The sequence below is a fragment of the Podarcis bocagei genome (genome assembly GCF_964188305.1).
Source record: "Podarcis bocagei genome assembly, chromosome: 1".
NCBI lineage: Eukaryota > Metazoa > Chordata > Lepidosauria > Squamata > Lacertidae > Podarcis > Podarcis bocagei.
In genome coordinates this window covers 62,518,561-62,544,339 of record NC_138125.1, presented here as the reverse complement: position 1 = coordinate 62,544,339, position 25,779 = coordinate 62,518,561, and the positions used below count along the sequence as shown (strand labels likewise).

General features: G+C 41.5%; 1 protein-coding gene across 4 annotated transcripts in view; it reads right to left on the bottom strand.

Moving 5' to 3' along the window:
- The window catches only part of NELL1 (neural EGFL like 1), a 379,279-nt gene that overhangs the window by 279,136 nt on the left and 74,364 nt on the right, over window positions 1-25,779 (bottom strand). For all 4 annotated transcript variants that reach the window (XM_081164500.1, XM_081164499.1, XM_081164502.1 and 1 more), the window contains exon 4: window positions 9,296-9,466. In XM_081164500.1, coding sequence (XP_081020626.1) covers window positions 9,296-9,466 — 171 coding nt within the window. The remainder of the gene's footprint in view (window positions 1-9,295; window positions 9,467-25,779) is intronic.

The following is a 25,779-nucleotide window of genomic DNA, read 5'->3' as shown; positions in this document are numbered from 1 at the left end:
CATTAGCAGCATACTAATAAGATGAATACAAAACGTCACAAGTAAAGCATAATGCAATATTATCTCTGTTCCGTCGAAGGCATAAACCTGTCCATCAGTATCTTTTCTGCTCCACACTGAAAAGCTTTGCAACATCCTGCATCTTAAACTACAGCCGTCGGGTCTCTATCAAGAGGAAACTACAGGCACTGTCTGTCAGCACTGAACAAAGAAAGCTGCCTTACACCAAATCTGACCAATGGTCCATCTAGCACAGTATTGTATACACTGACAGGAAGTGGCTCTCCAGGCTCTCAGACAACTGTCTTTCTCAGCTGTACCTGGAAAGGCTGAGGATAGAACCTGTGATCTTGTGCATGCAAAGCATGTACTCTACAATCGAGCTACTGAGAATCCAGTAAGCAAAGCACAAGTCCCCCTCTAATAAATTGGATTAAATGTCAGAGCGGATCCATAGGAGCCTCGGTCGGAATGACAGAATTGTAGAGTTGGAAAGGACCACAAGGGTCATCTAGTCCAACCCCCTGCATTGCAGGGATCTTTTGCCCAGTGTGGGGCTTGAACTCATGACCCTGATATTAAGAGTCTGGTGCTCTACTGACTGAGGTAACGAGGAGATTGCAGTCCAGAATCTCAGTCTGTACGAGTAGGACAGAGTGCAGGAAACTAGAAAGAAGGCTCCCATATCATGAACATAAGGTCCTAGCACCATTCTACACAATTACATTACTGAGTTGTGTATATTAAAGGTAAAGGGACCCCTGACCATAAGGTCCAGTCATGGCCAACTCTGGGGTTGTGGCACTCATCTCGCTTTATTGGCCGAGGGAGCCGGCGTACAGCTTCCGGGTCGTGGCCAGCATGACTAAGCCGCTTCTAGCAAACCAGAACAGCGCACGGAAATGCCGTTTACCTTCCCGCTGGAGCGGTACCTATTTATCTACTTGCACTCTGACGTGCTTTCAAACTGCTAAGTTGGCAGGAGCAGGGACTGAGCAATGGGAGCTCACCCCGTCGCAGGGATTCGAACTGTCAATCTTCTGATCGGCAAGTCCTAGACTCTGTGGTTTAACCCACAGCGCCACCCTCATCCCTGGTGTGCATATTAGATTTCTGGAATTCAAGAAAAGGCTTTCCCCCATGTTTAAAATCCCCTACATGTAGTGAACAGCTTTAGCATAGCCTCCCACTCCCCTATTCTGCCACCCTGCAATACTCATTTCCAATATACTGGGAGCTTTATTTAGGGTTAGGGTTAGGGTGCTACATTTCAGACTATCAAGTATTTATTTATTTATTAAATTTCTATACTGCCCTTCATCTGAGGATCACAGGGTGGTTTACAGTACAAAAACACGAAAATAACTTAACATAACAACAAAGACAGCAATAACACATACACCCAAGTAGATGTGCATTGGATGTCAAATGTTTATCATTATTTACCATCTGAGGGAGTACCCTGCAACTAAGCACAAGCTTTAGAAAGCTTAGCAAGGAGAAATCTACAACAGGCAAACATTTGGCAGTTTGCTCAAATGTATCAAATTCATTGTGCTTGCTCATCCCGAAATCTATCATCTTAACTGCCTAGAACAATTCATTCCATTACACAATGCTGCAAATGTATCACACAGGGAGCCAACAATCACCACGACAATAGAGGCAACCATTATGATATCCCAGTCTTGTAAATCAGTTGACTGCAATATACAACTCTCCATTCACACACAGAATGCCTGTGACAAAACAAGGAATCTAGTCACACACAGCATGTAAGCCATATCCTAGCCTTCTTTCAACCACTGAGCTTCATAATCAAGCTACATCAAGGCATGGCTTGTTTACTGCATCACTGTTATTCTGCAGAAATACAACGGTTACAAAACATATTAACAAACAATGGCAGTAATTTCACATAGCCAAGGACCTAACCTAAATAGCATTAATCCAAGTAGCACCCAAATGGCAAAACTACTGTAAGTCTTAAGTACCACTTCTTTCCTTCCGGTGTGGTTAGGTGCTAAGTATTTATAAAATTGAAATGTCCAAGTGTCTACAGTATCTCTGCAAGCAAGGAGGATGAGGACAACCTGGCCACACCCTTCTGACCACATTGGCAATGCCCTTGTGACCTCCTAGTGGCCCTTTCACGTGTCATGGGCACCAGCTGCCTCTGGCTAGGGGCCTCAGAAGATGGAAGTGGGTCCTCTGAATAAATCAATGATGACTGAGAGATTTCACAGATAGCCAGGGCTAATATAGACACTGGGTATTTCAAAGCAGGTGAACAATGCTATGATACATAATACTATGAAACAACAAGGGACTTCTTAGTGGATTTCAATTACGTTTTTCTATAAGTTATATATCTTCAAATGCTATGCAATTTCCTATATATATTTTTCCCTTTTAAACACTATTTTACAGTTCCAGTAACTGAGCTGAATTCGATATGCAGTATTACGTCCCAAAGCACTAAGCAGAGGTTTTACTTACATATATAAACACGAACATCTATATAACTTCCTAATGTAAAATTTTGTGGAAGCAATACTAGTGTGTTCAAGTCCCAAAGAATTTGTCACACGTTTCTTGGAGAATTTTATTTTACTGAATGTAAGATTATCTGCATTTAGCTGAACATTTCCCCCTCCTCCTGTTACTCTTCAGACATCAACTGGACATTTGCTAATGCCAATAATAATAATATCATTGCTTTTGGTTTTTAATCAAGAACACTTATTGATGTTGGTCATCTTTGAGTTACACCTGAAATTATTTAACTAAGACTTTTGAATTGCCATTGGGAAGAGCAATTTTAGGACATAGAAGAACAGATGTTAAAGTGACTAACATATGGACAAATGCATTTCCTTGGATACATTTTATTGAACCCCACGCCTTTGTTAGTCACATCTCATTACTGCATAGTTAAATTATGACAACATGTTCAAGAAGCCTCATTTTTTTAGCCTAGAATGCCACTAATCTTTCAAGTAGCTTCTCTTTGCATATTTAAGCATTAAAATTACAATTTTACACCACATCTGAATGCCTGAGGTCAATGACTAATCAGCATTCAGGTGTCGAAAGTGATATTACGAATTAGTATACTGCATATGGAAGAGTTTGGAAAGCATAAATATGGATTGGGGGCATTTGGTTGGCCAGTTTCTAGTCATTGTGACTTTTGTATTACTGCTGTTTTGTAATTCAGCTGTGACTTTACTAATTGTATTATTTTATTGTTGATTTTATATTATATTTTACTGTATTCTTTGTACACTGTCCTGAAAGCCTTGGTTAACAGGTGGCCTAAAGTACAGGGTGATTCATAATGAAGTATACAGTTTCCATTTATAAATGGAAATTGTATACTTCATTATGAATCACCCTGTATATATTATCAAGATTGAAGGGCAGTTTAAAAATATAAGTAAACCATGATCCCAGATTTAGCTTTAACAATAAGCCAGAACTGCATACGTTGTTGACAGTTGCTCACATCAAGAGAGGAGCAGCAGGGCAGCAAACACTAGCACACTGCTCAATACCAACAAGACATGTACAGTGGCTTATTATTAAGTGTGAACAAGGCCAATATGGCATACAACACACTAATGGTTAAAAAAAAGTGAAAAAAGAGTCACATTCACATTCAGTAGCAAATTTCACCTCTTCCCCTGCAATGACAGCTCAAGGCAAAGCCTAAAAGAGGTCACCTATTTTGCATTAGCGTGCAACCCCAGAGTCGTCTGCGACTGCACCTAACGGTCAGGGGTAACTTTACCTTTACCTTTATTTTGCATTAGTACCACTCACCTTCAAAAGACAACCAACTTATCTTGCTAAATGTAAGACTGCCATAGATAAGAATGGTTGTACTCCTCCTTAACACCCTTTGTAAACTGAGGGAGACTACAAACTTCAACAACTATTTTTTTCTCACACTCCAGCATTTTCTTCACCTGAACTGAATGAGCAATTAAAAGGGAAAGCAGCGAACACCACTAAAGGATGCAAAACCCACAAGTCAACCAACTAAAACAGCATTTCTTTCTCCTGTGACTTAATTTGCTCAAAGAAGCTCAGAAAACCACTGCCTTTCATTAAATATTCAGGACTCATCTCCAAGCCTAAGATGCTACTAAGCCATCGTAAAATGGCAAAATTGATATGTGAAATCTGCCCTCCCTAATACTGGATTCCACATGTACTTTCAAGTGCAGCCTTCCACCCACTGAAGATTAGGAAAGCTCAGATACTTTGGCAGCTCTTGACAGTACTCCTGGTTGCCATGCCCTTTGTAAGGCACTGCTAATCACTTTCACAGCCTTAAGAAATTGACTGAAGTGTCAGCAGAAGGCTTGGATGGGGAAAAAATAAGAAAATGTTCAGTTCTCTTTTGTATACAAAAGTTTAGGTAAGAACTTATTTTTTTAAAAAAAAGCAGTATATTAGCAGAACTAATATTTAACTGGCTATTTAACTGGCTCAGGGTGGCAACTGATATACAGTGGTACCTCGGATTACATACGCTTCAGGTTACATACACTTCAGGTTACAGACTCCGCTAACTCAGAAATAGTGCCTCGGGTTAAGAACTTTGCTTCAGGATGAGAACAGAAATTGTGCTCCGGCGGCGCGGTGGCAGCAGGAGGCCCCATTAGCTAAAGTGGTGCTTCAGGTTAAGAACAGTTTCAGGTTAAGAACAGACCTCTGGAACGAATTAAGTACTTAACCTGAGGTACCACTGTAACTATCATGATTAGTGTAGGTACATTTGCTGCTTCAGGTCTTTCTGCATCACTTAAACAGCTGACCACTTTGATATTTGAACTTGCTTCACTTTGACTTCAAAGTATGTTTTCATTCTCTGTCCCCTAAACTTAGAAACTGGGTCAAAGCAGCCAAACTCCTAGACTGTCCTGCCCTTGGCCTGAAATGTGGTTGCACAAGTGTATCTACTACAGAGTGCCTGTGACATTATTAAAATAAAAAAATTCCTTCCTGTAGCACCTTGAAGACCAACTAAGTTCGTTCTTGGTATAAGCTTTCGTGTGCATGCACACTTCTTCAGATACATGCACACGAAAGCTTATACCAAGAACGAACTTAGTTGGTCTTTAAGGTGCTACAGGAATGATTTTTTTTATTTTGACTATGGCAGACCAACACGGCTACCTATCTGTAACTGTGACATTATTAGTCAACTCTCACACTCTCACACACTCAACAACTGTCATGCTCCTTTGCTTTGCTTTGTTTACAAGTTAGGGGTTGGTTCAAGGCAGAGCACCACTCAAACATTTGGACAGCATATTTCAACATTGTCTTCAGAACTAGTATTGCAGAAGAGGATTAGGTAGAAGGGAATCAAGCCTGAAAATATCATTCGGTAAGGACCTCTATTTCCTTTAATCTGAATCATTTGTTCTGTTCTGGACCCAATATCCAGTGCTTTTAATCTGGTAAACATCCTGAAGGAATCCCCTTAGCCTAAGCTATTAGCAAATTACAATCACCTATCTGGCATTTACCAACAGCCATATTGTGGTTATAACTTTAAAAGCCTAATTAGTCCATGAGCTAGTCACCACAGAATAAGCTATTTGAAATTATTTTATTGAACTTTCTTATCGGAGGGGTATAAGCTTGAGCAAATAAAAAAAATGCAGAAACCCTGTCTTTCACACAGAACAAAGGCACTGAAAAAACTACTGGACATAAGCATGTCAAAGAGGCTAAGACAACTGAGCTATCAATCAGCATTAGGAAAGAAGCAGTTCAGTTAATTATAGTCAAGACTCTAAGGAGGAAGGATCAAGTTCATTATCTTTTTTTTCAGTGCCTCACATACAGCCCTTCAAGAAGTGTTTACAAGATGTCAGGATTTCTCTGAACCTGCCTTTCAGGTGTTTGCTACTGCATCTAGAAACACAAAGAGAAGGAAATTAAACCGGGAGGCTGGAGGGACCTTTGCTTCAAAAGCTGTAATAGTAGTTTGGCACCAGAGGGCAAGCACCCCTTCCTTCACTCCATGGAACTACCAAGTGTTATCAAGGGAGACAGCTTAGAAGTAAAGGAAGTGCTAAGTACATGGTTCTAGCATGAAAAAGTGTTATGAGGCACCCATATACATATATTAACTATCAGCTAGAGCAGGGGTGCACAACCTGCAGCCCTCCAGATGTTTCTGGACTACAACTCTCATCAGCCCCAGCCAGCATAGCCAGTGATCAGGGATGATGGGAGGTGTAGCCCAACAACATCTGGAGGGCTGCAGGTTGTGCACACCTGTGCATGCTCTAACTGGTGTTTAGTACCTGCCAGAAATTTCACTATCCCAGTCTAGAAAGGAGACTGCCAGGTCTCGGCTGGAGCCAAAAGCAATCCACAAACAAGTCAAAACCTGAAAGGTGTATTCTTCTGCTCATTGTCACTGATGCCAGAAGGCTGAGCTACAAGGTCTTCCCCCCTTCTCCCACACCCCCAAAAAATTGGCTTGCAGGGGGGTTTGGGAAATCCCCTTGAAGAGCATGTGTGGGAGAAAAGGGATTGTTCCATCTGGCAAGCCTAAATGCTTGTCCTGATGGGAGGATTGCCTTAGTGTGATATTGAACTCCTCCCAATATGTTAAGGTTGAAATCCTCTACCCACTTACTTGTGAGCAAGCTCCATTGAAATCAATGGGACTTACTTTAAAGTAGAAACATAAAGACTGAACTGTAATTTAATTATCTACATTAATTCCTTGTGCTTTCTATGATATAAGAAAGAGTGAGTGGATATAATTTTAAATAATTCTAGGATTCACTCAACAGAAGGCCATGCTAACTGTTGCTTTCTTCACTCTCCAAAAGGTAAAGGTACCCCTGACAATTAAGTCCAGTCGCAAATGACTCTAGGGTTGCGGCACTCATCTTACTTTACAGGCTGAGGGAGCCTGCGCCTGTCTGCTTTCGCAGACAATATTTTCGGGTCATGTGGCCAGCATGATCTTATTGTGAATCAGATTCTGTGACGTTTAACTTGAGAACAACTCAAATTTAGCAGGCATCAACACTGAATCCCCCCCCCCAATATTTTGCTTCAAACTGTTCTGTTTAACCAGACTTTCCCTCAATTGTACCATTGGTATTTGAATTTATTAATCAGATGTTTTATTTGAACTTTTTAATATATATTTTTGTCAACCACTTTTTATGATAAACAGTATACAAATGTATACAAATAAACAACTCCTTGTAAACCAATAAGTACACATTTTAGGGCAAGAAAGGCATTCTAGGAAATGCCACTGAGAACAGCATATGCTTAAGTGCCCATTAGCAATCCTTTAAGCTCTTCAGCCAGAGAAAACAAGTGGAAATGTGTTTTTTTAAAATGCATGCTCTTCAAGCATATACCATATTTCAATGAAAATGCCCTTTGAATGTGTATTTTAGAGACATTGATGTTGTCCTGTTACGTAAAGTAACTCTTAGGAGATGTGATGCATATTGGTCATGGAAACCGAATTTCTCATATATTATGGGCAAACAGTGCAGCACATCCTCTCTGGATTGTCAGCTACTGGGGGTGGGGTGTGAGGAATCCAAAAGGAAGCCATGCTAGTCTGCTACAGCGAGAACAGCAGAATCCCCCTGCACTTGGGCTAAGTGGGCTCCAGTTCATGAATGTCCCTGTAAAAATGGCATGCTGCCAGAAAGTAACTCAAGTCATAGTCCCCTGCATGATTACTGCCTAAAACAAGCTTACATGCAGAGCATTTGACAAAGAAAAATGCTGTAGGCAGCTGAGTTTGCAGGCTGGCTCTTTTGCCATTTGTCTGTTGTGAGGTTACTGTATACATAAAAACAAAAATTTTGTACAATAAAATAAAAATTACGTTCAATATAAATATTGAATGTATAATGTTATCTACACTATACAATACTTTTTTTAAATAATGCACATTTCAAGCATGTAACCAAAATAAACGAATTCTATAATTTCCTAGAACAATAAATGATTATATGTTCCTTGGTGCAGAAATTTTCCCCAAATGTTTTTTCAGTTAAAAATATTGTACCACCTAGTGCTGGATCATATAGGTGTGTAGAGGAAACTATCTTTTTACACAATTCATGACACAGAGAGAAAATATGAAAATGATAAATGAATATCCAGCACTTCAGCCATTGTTTTTCCTGTAAGGTTTACCCTCAATCACATAACCATCACGTACAGACAAAATCACCTGATACAACCCATTCCTAAATACCTTAAATAAATTTCAAATGTGATAAATGTCATGTCATGGTCACAGGCCAGCCAATCCAACTAAAAACAGGCAACCCATGACAAAAAAAATGCCAAATATCCCCATATGTTTTCCCCCAGATATTGTAGGCATTTCATGATGTATGATTTATGCCAGTTCAACCAAGATTCTAAGAGGATGTAGTAAGTGTAACATAATGTTTTTTAAGTCTTTAATAGCTAATGCTTCAGTGTTATTCTCTGTTTTTGTTATGTCAGAATTATGATTTTAGGTGAGTTAAAAGACACTGGAAGCAAAGTTGCTTTATACCTAACATCATTTAGAATCTTGTAGCCTTTACAAGTTAGTTTCTAGTGAGGTTTTGGCTTGTAGATCTGGAACTGCCTGTGTGCTTCCTTCTGCACCCTTAACATCTGTTCTAGCCTACACATTAATAAATGAATAAATGTTACAATATCACAACAAGTCCCCATTCCCCCCCAGTAAAGTAGGCCTGTATCTACTGTGAACTTCTTACAGAACAAATTGATGCAGAGAATTAGTAGGAGTTCTAGGCAATTAAGGTATATCGCTCTTTCAGAAGTTTATGTTTAGAAAAGATTTTAAAGATTCCCCCCCCCCAAGCACTTGATTACATTCAAAGAATTTTTTTAAAAAACAACAACACATAACACCTTCAAGCGATGGAGGTATACTGAGAAGCCTTTCTCACTCGGAAAGCTATGGACAGTTCAGTGCAGTGCATTATATGTAATCAAGGCAAACATTGCTTGAGCACATATCTACAGAACATGGAGATATATTCAATATCCTACCCCCTACCCCAAAATCAGCAATCAGCCTTTTGTTCATAATCACAGGCTTACTGTTTCATTCTAATGCTGTCTTCTGTCACATTCACTTTTCTCTGCAATTTTTTTTTTTTTGGCACATACAGAACTTTATGGCAGATTTCATCAAATAATTAGTTTTAGTCTGAAGAGCAGGCAGTTATTCAAGAGAAACATTACAGAGAAGTAACTTTACCTATTGCAGTCGACATGAAGCAGGAGGTGGGATGCACTAAGTGATAACGCAATCTTATGCCACTGTCCATCTGCCAGCCGATACGGAAATACTTCTGTTCTTGACTTTCCATTAAATCTGTAGTGATATCTTATTTCATCTCTCAGGCCACTGCTTTCCAGTTCAAAGTAACTGCGTTTAAAAAGAAGAAGAATCAATTTCATTTTACATGCCGTGCACTATTCAGTCATGTGTTCTGCGAATTAATGAAAACAATAGCTCTTGAAAATTACATTTATTATGATGCCTGTGTGTTTATTGAATATGCATGTGTAGGTGTGTGTGATAATGCTAGCCACCCACCCAAATACAGGCTCCAAATATAACATCTAGCCAGAATTAAGGCTAGGAATCAATCATGCACCATTCAAAGCCATTCTCATTACAGTCCAGAAATCTCATGCACCTGACAGTCTGCTTCCAGATTTGAGATGGCCCACAGAAGAGTGCCCCCTAGTGGTCACATCATGGTTAGGGTCACACAATTTCCCCTCTCCCTCCCTTTCTCATTCAAACTGCCCCCTCCGCTGACACACCAGTTAGATATTTAAAAAGATGCCACTGGTTCAAAAATAAGTTGATTTTTCTAAGCATAATTGCTGCATGGGGGTCACAGCTAAGCAGCAGAAGCTGTGAGTCAGTAGTTTCTCATCCTTGGTTTACTTAAATCTGTGCCTGTAGCCAATGCCTCAGAGAGATAGGCATTCTGGGAAATGAGTGTAGCAGTTAGAGACAGGTATTTAGAGCTGTTCAGAATGACAAGTTGAGATTGAGTTAAAAAGGGCTGAGGGAAGATGCCAGTACTGGGACCTTGGCAAGTACAAGGACCTTGGCCCAAGGATTCCAGCAGTTGAAACATGCCATGGCACCTGAAGATTTTCCTTGGCAGCTATTAAAATACAGGGGGAGAGACCTTTAAAAGTTAACATTGGCAGCTTTGAAGGTGAGTTTTTGTTCATTTCCCCCTCTTATCTTTCTGACTTCAGTCTGCTTTCTTTATAACAAAAGTCTGGTAAACTTTTGACAAGGGAAAAACACACGGAATGCTGTGCAATATATATCAGTTACCATTTTTTCCACAAGAAAAAAATATTGACCCACACTGTGAAATGGAAAACCCTGACAGACTCGCTCATGCAATAAATTACTGACTAAGAATTTGTGCACAAATGCATGTCTGGCAAAAGAGAAAGAAAGGATAAAAAATGAGTTTGCATCATCTAACACACATCAAGTTTTAACTGCCATTAAATGTATCTAAGCAGCAAAACAAAGTATTTTAATATTAAATTAAATGTTTAAATTAAATATTTCAACTTGAAAATGAACTTGAAGAGAAGGCAAAAATAACCTAGAAACTCATGGCAGGAGCATGACAGCATTAAATTGCTGGAGTAAGCGAAGTTAACTCTTTATTAGAAGAAATAGGATCTGTTCAGGACTGCCAGGCCTAGTGAGCACAGCAACCCTTCTTCGGCAGGCCTTTCCCCTATGAGGCAGTTGTAGAGACTAAGGGTCCTCCCCCCCCTTCCCACAGCTACCTAAGTCTCCTCCTCTACCAGGTTCTTCCCAAGCAATCTGAGACTATGACAGCATGCCTGTCTTTGCTCCTCCCACGCATACCCCTCCTAGTCCTGGGAGACCATGGAATAGGGGAGCATATCAAAGCAGGAGGGGGAAGACACCTTTGCTTCCTCACTTGGCTGACTCTTCTTTGTATCTTGGCCTCCCTCCTCTCCGGCTTCCGCTTCTGGGATTCTCTCTGCCACAGGCTCTCCCTGCTCTCTAAAACCTGTTATGTCGTCAGCTTCTGACACTTCCTCTTTCTAGTCTTTTCCCTCTTCTCGCTCTGACCACTCATTATTATCCCACTGCCAATCACTGGGCTCTGAGCCTTCTTCCCATGGGGGGTTTCCCATCAGGTGCCTCCCACCATTCCTCTGTGTCCAGCCAGGCCATGGCACTCATCAAAACAAACCCAAACACAGTAATCCTACTACTACCCAAGTCATAGAAATGCATGCACCAAAAAAATGAAGATGCATATCTGGAAAAGGTTCCATTTTCTTGTTTAAGCAGAACACATCACTAATGGGAAAAACAAACTGGGCTCTTAAGAGTGGCCAACGGTTTTCTGTCTAAAGATGCCCTCTGTTTTAAAGAACATCCAGTCGAACTCTGGTTTGATGATAACAAGGAAGATCAGGAGCCTTGAAGTTATCCATCAATAGTTAGGACCCATACAACAGAGAAGGCATACATGTCACCTGGACACAGACTTCCCCACTCAATTGAGATGTATTGTATTTTTATTTAAACTACAGTAATCAAAACTCAGTAGTGGCCAGAAGATTGGAGAAGATCAGTCTACATCCCAATCCCAAAGAAGGGCAGTGCCAAAGAATGCTCCAACTACCGCACAATTGCACTCATTTCACATGCTAGCAAGGTTATGCTTAAAATTCTACAAGGAAGGCTCAAGCAGTATGTGGACCGAGAACTCCCAGAAGTGCAAGCTGGATTTCGAAGGGGCAGGTGAACCAGAGACCAAATTGCAAACATGCGCTGGATTATGGAGAAAGCTAGAAAGTTCCAGAAAAACATCTACTTCTGCTTCATTTACTACGCAAAAGCCTTTGACTGTGTCGACCACAGCAAACTATGGCAAGTTCTTAAAGAAATGGGAGTGCCTGATCACCTCATCTGTCTCTTGAGAAATCTCTATGTGGGACAAGAAGCTACAGTTAGAACTGGATATAGAACAACTGATTGGTTCAAAATTGGGAAAGGAGTACGGCAAGGCTGTATATTGTCTCTCTGCTTATTTAACTTATATGCAGAATTCATCATGTGAAAGGCTGGGCTGGATGAATCCCAAGCCGGAATTAAGATCGCCAGAAGAAATATCAACAACCTCAGATATGCAGATGACACAACGTTGATGGCAGAAAGTGAGGAGGAATTAAAGAACCTTTTAATGAGGGTGAAAGAGGAGAGAGCAAAATATGGTCTGAAGCTCAACATCAAAAAAATGAAGATCATGGCCACTGGGCCCATCACCTCCTGGCAAATAGAAGGGGAAGAAATGGAGGCAGTGAGAGACTTTACTTTCTTGGGTTTCATGATCACTGCAGATGGTGACAGCAGTCACAAAATTAAAAGGCGCCTGCTTCTTAGTAGAAAAGCAATGACAAACCCAGACAGCATCTTAAAAAGCAGAGACATCGCCTTGCCGACAAAGGTCCCTATAGTTAAAGCTACGGTTTTCCCAGTAGTGATGTATGGAAGAGAGAGCTGGACCATAAAGAAGGCTGATTGCCGAAGAACTGGTGCTTTTGAATTATGGTGCTGGAGGAGACTTGAGAGTCCCATGGACTGCAAGAAGATCAAACCTATCCATTCTTAAGGAAATCAGCCCTGAGTGCTCACTGGAAGGACAGATCGTGAAGCTGAGGCTCCAATACTTTGGCCACCTCATAAGACCCTGGAAAAGACCCTGATTTTGGGAAAGATTGAGGGCACAAGGAGAAGGGGACGACAGAGGACGAGATGGTTGGACAGTGTTCTCAAAGGCTACCAACATGAGTTTGACCAAACTGGGGGAGGCAGTGGAAAACAGGAGTACCTGGCGTGCTCTGGTCCATGGGGTCACGAAGAGTCAGACACGACTAAATGACTAAACAACAACAATTCCTTCCAAATTTGCATGTATGCATATAAATTAGCAAATGCAAAATTTATGCATATTGATGTTCTCTGTTTACCATCTTTTTATGAGGAGACATACAAATCCTTCCCACCCCCGAAGCGTAAGTAGCCATCCTATGGGCTTTCAATAAAGGAGGGGGAAAGCTTTGACCAAGGGAGTTATAACTACAGTATACACCTTAAAACTCATTTTATGATTACAATTTATTTTAGTTTTGCTGTCACTCAGCAACAAGTACTGTCAGTCTTTAGGAAGCTAGAAGCTGCTTCCAGCACTTTGCTGTCAAAGAAATCAGTGAGACAAGTACTGTCAGGGAAGCTCCATTCAGAACTTAAATGGTTCATAATTGCCTTCTCTTGTCAAAGAACAAAAAGATCCCTTGTTAGGCTCTTTCCCCTTTTCTCTTCAGAAATGCTGTACAGAAGACAAATTAAGAAAAGAGCCTAAAGTAGCTCATAGAGAAAAGCAAGTTTTCATAGTCTGGGAGCCACATATTGTTCAAAGGTATTTGTAATCCAAAACCACCTGGAGTTGAAAAACCACTACCTTTTCTAACATTTTACTCAAAAAAATGGAACATTAGATACTAGGTGATAATTATCCAGAATTATCTAAGTCTCCACATTTTGTTTTAGTGTTTTAAGCAGGGTTCAAGCACTGCCTATGACTGTCCACCCCACCCCAAAAGGCATTATGCAACTCTAAAGTCCAAATGGCAAGTCCAGCCCTGGCAGATTTTAATATTCAGGAAGTACCAGTGGCGTAGCGTGGGGGGTGCCAGGGGTGCCGACCGCACCGGGCGCAACATCTGGGGGGGGGCGCGAGTCCAGAGGGAAGGGACAAGTTCCTTCCTCCGCCGGGCTCCCCGCCGCCACCGCCAGCCTTGCGCCCTAGCGCGCGCGCCCCCCGCCGTCGCTGTGGCTGCGCTCCGCTCACTGCTCGCAGGAGGAGCAGCCGCTGCAGCAGCGCCGACGCCGCCACCGACGCCTGGCCGGGCACGGGCAGCCTCTGCACCCTGCCGCCGCCGCCATCCCCTCGGCCCTAACCCTAACCCTAACCCTAACCCTAACCCTAACCCTAACCCTAACCCTAACCCAGGCGGCGGCTGCTTCTGCCTCCATCCTCCTCCGGGCAAGCAGCGTTGTTTGCGCGGCAGCGCCAGCGGAAACTCGCAGGTTAGGGGTTGGGGGGGCGCAAATTACTTGCCTTGCCCCGGGTTAGGGGGCGCAAATTACTTGCGTTGCCCCGGGTGCTGACAACTCACGCTACGCCGCTGGGAAGTACAAGTAATTTGCCCACTTCATCAGACTACACAAGCTGAAATCTATCAAGGATGAAATACCGTATTTTTCCGTGTATAAGATGTCCCCATATATAAGATGCCCCCTGTTTTGGGGGGCTCCAAACACCCCTCACTACAACCCGTGTTATTAGAAGAACCCAAATTTTAAACCTAATTATTTGGTTAAAAAAAACCTAGTCTTATACATGGAAAAATACGGTAACTAGATGGAACCCTGGCTGCATCCATCTCTGACTGTTAAAATGATGGCAGTCAAGTAAGAACAAATGCAAGTGGTTTTGTCTGCATAGTATCTGTGCAGTATAATGCAAATAAGTCACAATGAGTCTTTGAGGGTTCCATCAGATCTCCTAAGCCTACATACAGCAGGCCTCTTATTACTTCAGAAAGCTCCACTAGCCAGCACTGTGCAGATGCAATGGCAGCAGAGAATAGTCATTTCTTTTAATAAAACAAAAAACCTTTTTCTGTTTTCAGAGTTTATTATAATGTAGTGTATAAGTGTGTCTGTGCAACTATCTCCTGCATGCTGCCCTTGCTATGTTGCTGTTGGTTTTTGTTGTCTGGTTAATAACATTCTGTGATAAATAATAATAATATTTTTTTAAAATTTAGATCCCACCTATCTGGCTGGGTTTCCCCAGCCACTCGGGGTAGCTTACAGCACATATAAAAACACAACAAACATTTAAAAAACAGACTATCCTATACAGACAACAAACAAACCAATGAATCAATAGAAACCAATAATGACAATAACAGCAACAATAACAATAGTTTACAGCTATACCCAAATTAAATTAACCGCCAACCCCAACTAAACATTTAACCAACACCCACCTGACAAAAACAAAACAGGGGAACCACTTAAAACATGGTGAAGCATTTTAGCCAGTTGCCCCAACCCAAGATTTGTTCCAGCAATGTACCTCCAGCCTCCCAGGAGCCTCCTTTGGCTGTTCAGAGTGAGTCTGAGCCCTGCCTCCTAGGCCAGGTGGAAATGGACCTTGCAGCAAGGACTCACGACAGCAGCAAGGGTAGGGGGAGGAATCAGAGTCTGTTTCTGAGACCAGATTAACCCCTAGTTCCTAGCGATCTCCTGCAAAACTATTGCAACTCAATGCTCATTTGCTTGGAAATGTGTTCCAGTGAACTAAATGTGGCATTACCATGCTTAGGATGGGGCATTAAAGTCTCATTTATTTTTATATTCCAAGAGTACCATCTTTTGCATGTTTACTTACTCTGTAAGCTGTGGCAACAGCTCAAAGCTCAATTACTAGGGAGCAAGAACTGCGGCATTTGTGGGACTTGTTTTTGAGTTACATGTACAGGCAACATGCATCTGATCAGGGCCTCACGCCTTTGTTTCACACTAGGTCAGGTAGCAAGGTGTTGGATGGACAGAGTGGAATTGGTCAGATCTTTAAATAAAAATGACTGGGGTCTTTTGTCAGTAGAAACACACCTATCCAGTTTGGGCTTTATTGTTTCTTGCTTTTTTATGTCTGAGTTAACAAGCAAGCATGAGGCAAGGTGAGCAGAAGTCACCAAACTGGTAATGCACAAAAGGGAAGAACCTTTATCTCTTAACCTTCATTTCTTCTTTCAAGTTCTTATAGCTATTTTAGGCAAAGCAAGGAACAAGCATTTAAGATACTCTACAGGGACCACAGCAAAAAATGAAAACAAGTTAGGTCTTGCAGCATTCAACATTTCCAAAAAGGAATTTCCTGCTGATGAACACAGTCAGTAAGGCTAAATGGAAGCTGACTATTACAGACAATATATGCAATGCTATTCTCCAGAAAAACAACACCTCAACAGCTAAATATCAACCAAAAAAAGACCAAATTATTTAATTCTTTCTCCTTTTCTCTTTTTTTCTTGGTTGTACTATTCTACAGACTTTACTTAAACCATGTCTAAAATGTTTTTGGAAAAGATTTTGCTTGCCATGGTGACTTAAGTTGTAGGTCATGACTTAATAACAATCCCAAAGAGGTGCTTTGCCCAGATAGTGTTTATCTATGTACACTCTTTTTTTTACAGATTATATATAGGATATCAGAGTACAAAAATACATATTTGCAGTAGGCTGCAAAATAACTAGGTGCTTTTGTTATAGGTGGCAGGTAGCTGAATTCAGCACACTAGCTCATCATTTGAAAAACTGCTTCGTTGGGATAGGATAACACAAGCAGCTGCCTAGACAGTGGAATCATTATGTCTTCAGGCAATATCTATCTATGTCCAACAAAATCCTCCCAGCTTACTGTATTCCACCCAATGCAATTCTGGCAGGCTAGATGTAAGAGGTGCTTCTACCTAGCAATCATAGTAAGCATTATTTTTTGAGAACACCACAATTCTATGTTGCAAAGGCTTCTAAGGAGACACAACTATAATTTATCTGTGCATTAACTATTCAGCTGAACCTACCAATCTAAACACAACCAAAGTGGTTCAGAGTTTAAGATATGGTTTTCACATAACTTTATGAATGAGCTAAAATAATAGTTTTGCTACACATTATTTTATCTAGTGCTGAAGCACCAACTCCTTTATGCATTTTTTCCCTACTGGATTGTTAACATAGCTGTCAGCAGTGGTCTTTATTCTTATTTTTTCAGAGCAATCCCTGCCTACATATCTGGCTGAAAGTGGTTAAGATGGGGTGAAGGTGTCTCTGCTGGCTGGGAGCAACTTCGTGGATGTGGTGGAACATTTACTATGGAGCCCCCACCCTGTTCCTGTGAGTTAATGCCAGCAGGAAGCTATTCAGGTTTAGATCTACAGTTGATAGCATATCTGCCAGCATTAAGCCCCCAAAACAGGGCATTTCAAGGGTGAAGAGGAGGCAGCCTCACTCCTTCAAGAAAGTTCTCCCAAGATCAGGCTTGTCAACTATGTCAGCTTGGAGCTTGCATAGTTAATCGCGCCCAAACCCCCAAAGTCAATTGGGACACTGCATGCATATTTTAAAACACAACTACCTGATAGAGTAAAGAAGAAACAGGTGATCTAAAAACATGAATACGTCATGTGGCAAAGGTACTGTATTTGAGAGCAGAAGCCATAAAGGGAAGCAGTAAAGCAGTCTAGAAATGTTGAGGAATGCTGTAAAGCTGCACAATCACTCTGTATGCTGAATCACTGTGACTCATCCTGAGGATGACTCATTCTCTGTATAAATGTATTGTATCTACAGTGGTGCCTCGCAAGACGAAAAGAATCCGTTCTGTGATTCTCTTCGTCTAGCGGTTTTTTCGTCTTGCAAAGCAAGCCCATTAAAGGATTAGCGGATTAGCGCTATTAGCGGCTTTTAGCGGCTTATCTGCTGATCGGATCAGCTGATAAGCGGCTTAGTGGCTTAGAAAAAGGGGGGGAGGAAAAAAAACCAGCAGGAACTCGCAAGACATTGTCGTCTTGCGAAGCAAGCCCATAGGAAATTCGTTTTGTGAAGCACCTCCAAAACGGAAAACTCTTTCGTCTAGCAAGTTTTCCGTCTTGCGAGGCGTTCGTCTTGCGGGGCACCACTGTACTTGCAGGCAAACAGTTTGGATCCTGTTAGTTTGGAGACAGTTTTGGAGCCTGTGAGCTGTGGAGCCATGAGTGAGGGTGGAGTCAGTGTGTGTATGGAGCCTGACTCAGAAGTGAAGCCGGTAATCTGTGTATGCTCTGAAGCTAGTTTAAATCTTCTGTTCACTATGCTGTGTTATTTGCAAACAAGTTTTAACTCAGTAAAGCTTTTATTCTTTTCAAAAAGAAGACTCTGCGTTACTAATTTACACTGCGCATCAGAAAAATCTTCCTATAAAAAAACATCATCAATTTCTATATAAAAACCCAACCTGCAGTCAGCATCAGCAGTAATTTAATAAACCATTCCAACTCTAACTACCAAAGGTCTTTCCATTTGCTACCCACTGGTCAAAACAGATAATTGTAGACCTTCATCATTTCAGAAGTTTCATAACTTCCAGGCTATAAAAATAAAGGACTTCTCTGTTTGCTAAAGACACTACTCATACAGTAAGGGAACACAAAGCAGCTGCCCATCAGACGATCTTTAAACGCTTACAGAGCATCAATTTGCCTGTTCGCACTACCCAAGTTGCCAATTATTTTCTGCTAATTTCTTTTTGGCAAGGGTTGCTAGTCATCTTAAAACATTCACTGAATCCCATCTTCAGCTTACCCTACTTTGTTTTCAGAATCCTGCTCCTTTTCTTAAAATAAAAAAAATGCAGCTGATTTTGCATTATTTTACAAACTGTCATTCCTCCCGCTACCCACTCCGATCCAGACAGAAGGGAGAATTGACTTTTACGGGAAATATTGTGTAAATTACCACAGGACGACGAAAAATGATATGTAATCCAATTAATGTCACTGGAAACAATGGTGCAGGAATATGTTCCTGAAGTAATATGCTGTACATTTGCCAAGTCAGAGACATTCAGAACTACAAGGCTGTTGAGATCTTCCCAGTGGTAGTACTACTATATATGGCTTTAATGGTTCAGCATATAAATATTAATGAAGCTTGTGGCTTCTGTCATGCAACATAAAGGTTAATGGGTACATTTCTGTTTTTCCATTTCTTGAATACTGTACATTCTGGAATCTGATCTGCATATATACAAGTGTTACAAAAAGTCACCGAATCCTTTAGGTTTCCTATTAGTGTTTGAAGTAATTTGTGAAGAATCATTTTTTCTTAATTAAGTTTTTCATTTTTTATTCATTACATTGTTACATGTAAACCTGGCATGCACTAGCTCTGCTTCAATACATTTTATCATTTATCCCCTCTTTGTGAAGTCAGAGGGGGAAAGAATGCAGCACTGTATGTAGGAAAGATTGTTATTTGGAGAGCCCAATTCCCACAGTTCCTGGAAGAACCAATTGTCAATTCTAAATGGAACTCAATCTTGTGACAGCAGACATTTCATAAAATTTACATACCTTTTGCAAAAATAAAAATGAACCTCAAAGCAGTTTACAATTACCAGTAAAATAGTTAAAAACAACTATTTAAAATATTTTTAAAAAATAATTAAAACTGACTGTAAACTAAAATAGAAACACTGTTTGCCTACACTGCCTTAAAGGTAAAGGACCCCTGACAGTTAAGTCCAGTTGCAGATGACTCTGGGGTTGCGGCACTCATCTTGCTTTACAGGCTGAGGGAGCTGGCGTTTGTCCACAGACAGTTTTTCCAGGTCATGTGGCCAGCATGACTAAGCCGCTTCTGGCAAAACGGAAACACCGTTTACCTTCCCGCTGGAGCAGTACCTATTTATCTACTTGCACTTTTTGGCATGCTTTTGAACTGCTAGTTTGGCAGGAGCTGGGACTGAGCAACGGGATTCGAGCATCGTGAGGATTCAAACCACCAACCTTCTGATCGGCAAGCCCAAGGGGCTCAGCGGTTTAGACCACAGCGCCACCCACGCCCCTTATTGGGAGGCATTTTTAAAGTTTTTGAATGAGAACCTGTAGCCCTCTAGATGTTGTTACGACTATAACTCCCATCATCCCTGGGCACTGCCTATGCTAGTTAGCAGTGGCGTAGCGTGGGTTGTCAGCACCTGGGGCAAGGCAAGTAATTTGCGCCCCCTAACCCATGGATTTGCGCACCCTAACCCTAACCCCCAGATGTTGCGCCCGGTGCGGCCGGCCCCCCCTGCACCCCCATGCTACGCCACTGCTAGTTAGTACTGAGAGGACTTAGTGCTGAGCAAACATATACATCTGATATATGTAATACTTTATTAGCAATACTTTTTCGATTTCACAAGTGTTTTGAATGTTAAGTTATACCAATGCAGAATTTGCCATCTTTTTATGAAAAGATGGCAAATTCTGAACTTACACTGTCAGTGGAGATAACTCCCACTGTTGGCCCCAACTGTTAATAGCTACAAAATCCACAGTTGCACGCTGTGGTCCTAATAAAGATACTTTGGAGCTTTTCCTTATGGGACAAAATGGCCACTCTCAGGGACAGTCATTCAAACACTAAAAAGACAAAGCAGTAGGAAGTCAGGAAACCCTAAAAGGCAGTAGAGGCCAAGAAATATTCATTTAATATAATTACGTACACAGACTCCTGGATGTGTGAAATCAATCAAACATTAGGAGGAGAAATATTAACTCAGCAATGAAAACACACTATAGCATTGAAGTTAAACAGACGTCACAGTACTGTATAGCTCTAGTCAAATTAAAGTCCCTTTTATAGTATAATAAACACTGGAGTAGCCATTTTGTGTGTGTGCATACAATTCTCCCTAACAGCAACATGACATTATCAAGCCCCATTGCTCCCAAGTGCCTTGCTGTATTTGCAATCAAAACACACAGCGACAAGGAGTCGTGCTGCTCCAGGCAGTGGGTGACTGGATTACCAATTTTTAAAAGTTTAAAAGACAGGAACATATTTTACAGGAATGGAGGGAGCAATGTAGTCCTTGGGCTGCCTCATAAAGGAATCTCTGGGACTGCTCACAGATCAGACACCTGTGTGCCTTCCCATTCCACTTAGTCTAGCCTTGAAATATAAGGGTTTGTGATGGATCGGTCTCTAAGTGGACTGAAAACTGGAACCAATGTCCATGTGACATTTTTTTTCTACACTGAGGAATTTTCTATGCAGATTAAAATCGGTACCCCTCGATATATTATGAAGCCCCATACCCACACATAGCTTGAAAGGTCTAAGAAATAAAAAAGCAAAATAAGGGGGGTTGGGGGAGATTTCGAAATTGCTGGTTAAAATCAGTGCAGATTTGAAAGGTTCAGTCCATTTTGATTTAAAATGGTATCCAACTGTAGCCAAACATAGATGAAAACCTGTTCCTTGATCTCAGGAACCAGCACACAAACTATGATGATGATATTTTAAGAGGGATCCAAATGTGTATCAAAGAAACAAAACTTTTCAAAATATATAGTAGATAGTGCAGTTGAAATATGACATATTTATTTTGCTGCAATTACACTGGAAAGATGGTACTTCAATGTATGTAGTCATGACAAAATAAAAAATTGTCCCATGATGTGCTTCTCACAAGTGTTCTACAACACAGAAATTCTCTAGGTAGGAAAAATGCCATGTGTGAGTCACCTCAGTTAAGCTGCATATGAAAGTTCGAAGGCAATTATGTGTACCAGATCTCTACAAATCCACGGATGCCCCAGGGAATTGAAGTTAGGAGGAAAGGGAATCAGAGCTACTCCCAAGAGTTCAGTACACTGAAAGGAAAAGAAAGGACCACAGTCTAACATATGCATAAGTAGGTATACTAATCCAGAGATCTGAGAGTAAAGGCAGGGCGAAAGTGGAGCTGGCACTGCATTAGCCATTCTAGGCATTTTTAACAATTAAGCATCATGAATATAAGTGTTACTAAGGTAAGTAACAGGCAATTTTCTATATCAAAAGTCTCTTCCCTGCTCTTTAAACAAAAAAAATAGCTTGATGATGTAGTCCACCAATCCTTCTCCATCTTGCCTAGAGGACCAAACTCTGAGTTGTATTAAATAGCATTTCCTTTTGCTGCCATTCATAGCAGCTCATTTAGATCAGAAAAGAAACACATAAAAAACCTTAAATCAGCTAAAATTAATATTGTTACTGTCTTATAAAGCCCACCCACAATACAGATTGCAGCAATAACAATTAGCTAAGTGACATAAAATATCAGCTGAACAAATAGACTGCATTCCTCTTGCTTTGTTAGATTCAGATTTCAGAAGCTGCCTGCTTGTAAGCCAATTAAGTTTGTTTAATTTTGTGCTCTGGTTATTTGTAAATTCTTTAGGATTGTCTTTCATCTCTCTCTCTAGCCATTTGTAAAACCTGAAAATAATTTGCAGCAGTCACAGATTTGTAGCTCGTGGGTGAGGTGGGAATAATACACACCAGACAATGGTCTTGGATGAGCACAGATCACAACTGAATTGATCATAAAGCAGGTAAGCAAGGTTGGCATGGGATGGTGACGTCACCTAGACAAGACTGTGTTTTGATTCTATGAGTCTCTGGTCTGCTGCACCTTCCTTTCCCAGAAGCAAAATAGCCTAGCTTGCCCCAAAACAAAGTCTTGCTCAATCTTTTAACAGCCCCAAGTGGACTATGAGCTGCAGAATCACAAAGCAGCACTCTGGACGACTGTTTTTAGCCTCCATTGCAGATCATCAGAGAATCACAAGCCCAGGCCACAGCCATTTCCATAATGTCTGCCAGGGCTCAATGCAATGAAGCAAAACTCTTACAACTTACATCAGCATGTGCCATCCACTAGACATAATGCAACAACTTCAAGTCCCCTAGCTTTCTGCTGTGTTGGCAGTCCTAAAAGACAAATAAATCCAAAACTGACAGATATCAAGGTGCTCCTTCAGTAGGTTCGAAAATATAGTGACACCTGTCTTGTTGAAAGTCAATTAAATTTCCCATCCCAATGTCGATACCCAGCTACCAAAGAAATCAAGATTAACAAGGTCATTTTGCACACTTTCCTCCATAGCAGTGCACTTTTCCATCAGGTTATTTTGTAAAGGAAGACAAAAAGAAAGAAAAGCAGCTCAAATATGCTACAAAATCCATAGCCAATCAAAATAGAACCACAATAATAATGACTCAAATTCAGCTAAAAGTGGCACTTTAAAGCAACAATCTTTGGGAATGTCAGGGTCTAATATCTGGCTCAGTAATCATGTATCAAATCAGCTCACCTGCAAAGCTAAAGGCTAGTAGTGTGGTCTGAATTATGATGCGGTATCTTTTTTATGTCCTGCTGCAAGAACTGCTTTTGCAGTCAATGCTGACCTGACCTATAGGTTCAAGTTAATCACAAAACTTCACTCTTCCTGAGCCCACCTCCAAAAAACCCACAAAAGAACCCTGAAGTCCATCCACCATTCAATATTCTCAAACTTTGGCTACTATCTATTTATGCACTGGTGCTAAAGGTGATAAGACAACCTTAAAAAAGAAGACAAGGCTCTCATACTTTTAACAGTTCTAAAACATAGTGAAATATGAATCATAGAATCATAGAATCATAGAGTTGGAAGAGACCACAAGGGCCATTGAGTCCAACCCCCTGCCAAGCAGGAAACACCATCAGAGCACTCCTGACATATGGTTGTCAAGCCTCTGCTTAAAGACCTCCAAAGAAGGAGACTCCACCACACTCCTTGGCAGCAAATTCCACTATCGAACAGCTCTTACTGTCAGGAAGTTCTTCCTAATGTTTAGGTGGAATCTTCTTTCTTGTAGTTTGGATCCATTGCTCCGTGTCCACTTCTCTGGAGCAGCAGAAAACAACCTTTCTCCCTCCTCTATGTGACATCCTTTTATATATTTGAACATGGCTATCATATCACCCCTTAACCTCCTCTTCTCCAGGCTAAACATGCCCAGCTCCCTTAGCCGTTCCTCATAAGGCATCGTTTCCAGGCCTTTGACCATTTTGGTTGCCCTGCTCTGGACACGTTCCAGTTTGTCAGTGTCCTTCTTGAACTGTGGTGCCCAGAACTGGACACAGTACTCCAGGTGAGGTCTGACCAGAGCAGAATACAGTGGCACTATTACTTCCCTTGATCTAGATGCTATACTCCTATTGATGCAGCACAGAATTGCATTGGCTTTTTTAGCTGCCGCGTCACACTGTTGGCTCATGTCAAGTTTGTGGTCAACCAAGACTCCTAGATCCTTTTCACATGTACTGCTCTCAAGCCAGGTGTCACCCATCTTGTATTTGTGCCTCTCATTTTTTTTGCCCAAGTGCAATACTTTACATTTCTCCCTGTTAAAATTCATCTTGTTTGTTTTGGCCCAGTTCTCTAATCTGTCAAGGTCATTTTGAAGTGTGATCCTGTCCTCTGGGGTGTTAGCCACCCCTCCCAGTTTGGTGTCATCTGTAAATTTGATCAGGATGCCCTTGAGTCCATCATCCAAGTCGTTGATAAAGATGTTGAATAAGACCGGCCCCAAGACAGAACCCTGTGGCACCCCACTAGTCACTCTTCTCCAGGATGAAGAGGAACCATTGATGAGCACCCTTTGGGTTCGGTCAGTCAGCCAGTTACAAATCCACTGAGTGGTAGCATAGTCAAGACCACATTTTACCAGCTTCTTTACAAGAATATCATGGGGCACCTTGTCAAATGCCTTGCTGAAATCAAGGTAGGCTACATCCACTGCGTTCCCTTCATCTACCAGGCTTGTAATTCTGTCAAAAAAATGAGATCAGGTTAGTCTGACATGACTTATTTTTCAGAAATCCATGCTGACTATTGGTGATCACAGCATTCCTTTCTAGGTGCTCACAGACTGTTTGCTTAATGATCTGCTCCAGAATCTTCCCTGGTATTGATGTCAGACTGACTGGGCGGTAATTATTTGGGTCCTCTCTTTCCCCCTTTTTGAAAATAGGGACAACATTTGCCCTCCTCCAGTCTGCCGGGACTTCGCCTGTTCTCCAGGAATTCTCAAAGATGACTGTCAGTGGTTCTGAGATCACATCTGCCAGTTCTTTTAATACTCTTGGATGCAGTTCATCTGGCCCTGGAGACTTGAATACATCTAAACTAGCCAAGTATTCTTGTACTATCTCCTTAGTTATTCTGGGCTGTGTTTCCTTTGCTGAATCATTTGCTCCAAATTCTTCAGGTCGGGCATTGTTTTCTTTATCGGAGAAGACTGAGGCAAAGAAGGCATTGAGGAGTTCAGCCCTTTCTGTGTCCCCTGTTTGCATTTCACCATCTTCTCCTTTGAGAGACCCCACTGTTTCTTTGTTCTTCCTTTTGCTACGAACATAGCCATAAAAGCCTTTTTTGTTGCTTTTAACCTCTCTAGCAAGCCTGAGTTCATTCTGTGCTTTAGCTTTTCTGACTTTGTGTCTACATGTGCTGGCTATTTGTTTGAATTCCTCTTTGGTGGTTTCCCCCCTTTTCCATTTTTTGTACACATCCTTTTTTAATCTTAACTCAGTTAAAAGTTCTTTAGATAGCCACCGTGGCTTCTTTAGGCACCTTCCATGTTTCCGTCTCATTGGTATTGCCAGCGGCGTAGCGTGGGTTATGAGCACCCGGGGCAAGGCAAGTAATTTGCGCCCCCTAACCCCTAACCATGGTCATTAATACTGACGGCTCTACTCTGGGGCAAACGTCGTGGTGACTACTGCCCTCCGTGGTGTTGTTTTTGCAATTAAAGGACCCCTGCCTCAAATAAAGCATCTTGGGGATTGGGGACTGGGATTTGCCAAGGGAGCTGGAAATTGCAGTTCAGTGGAGGGTCAGGGGGAGAGGGTCCCTTCCGCGTCTGGGTGCCGCGGGCCCCTTTGCGCCAAGACGCGCGTCTTTGGGCGTCACGACGCAGCCTTCTCGGTCTCCCTCCCCGGCCCGGCTAGTCCC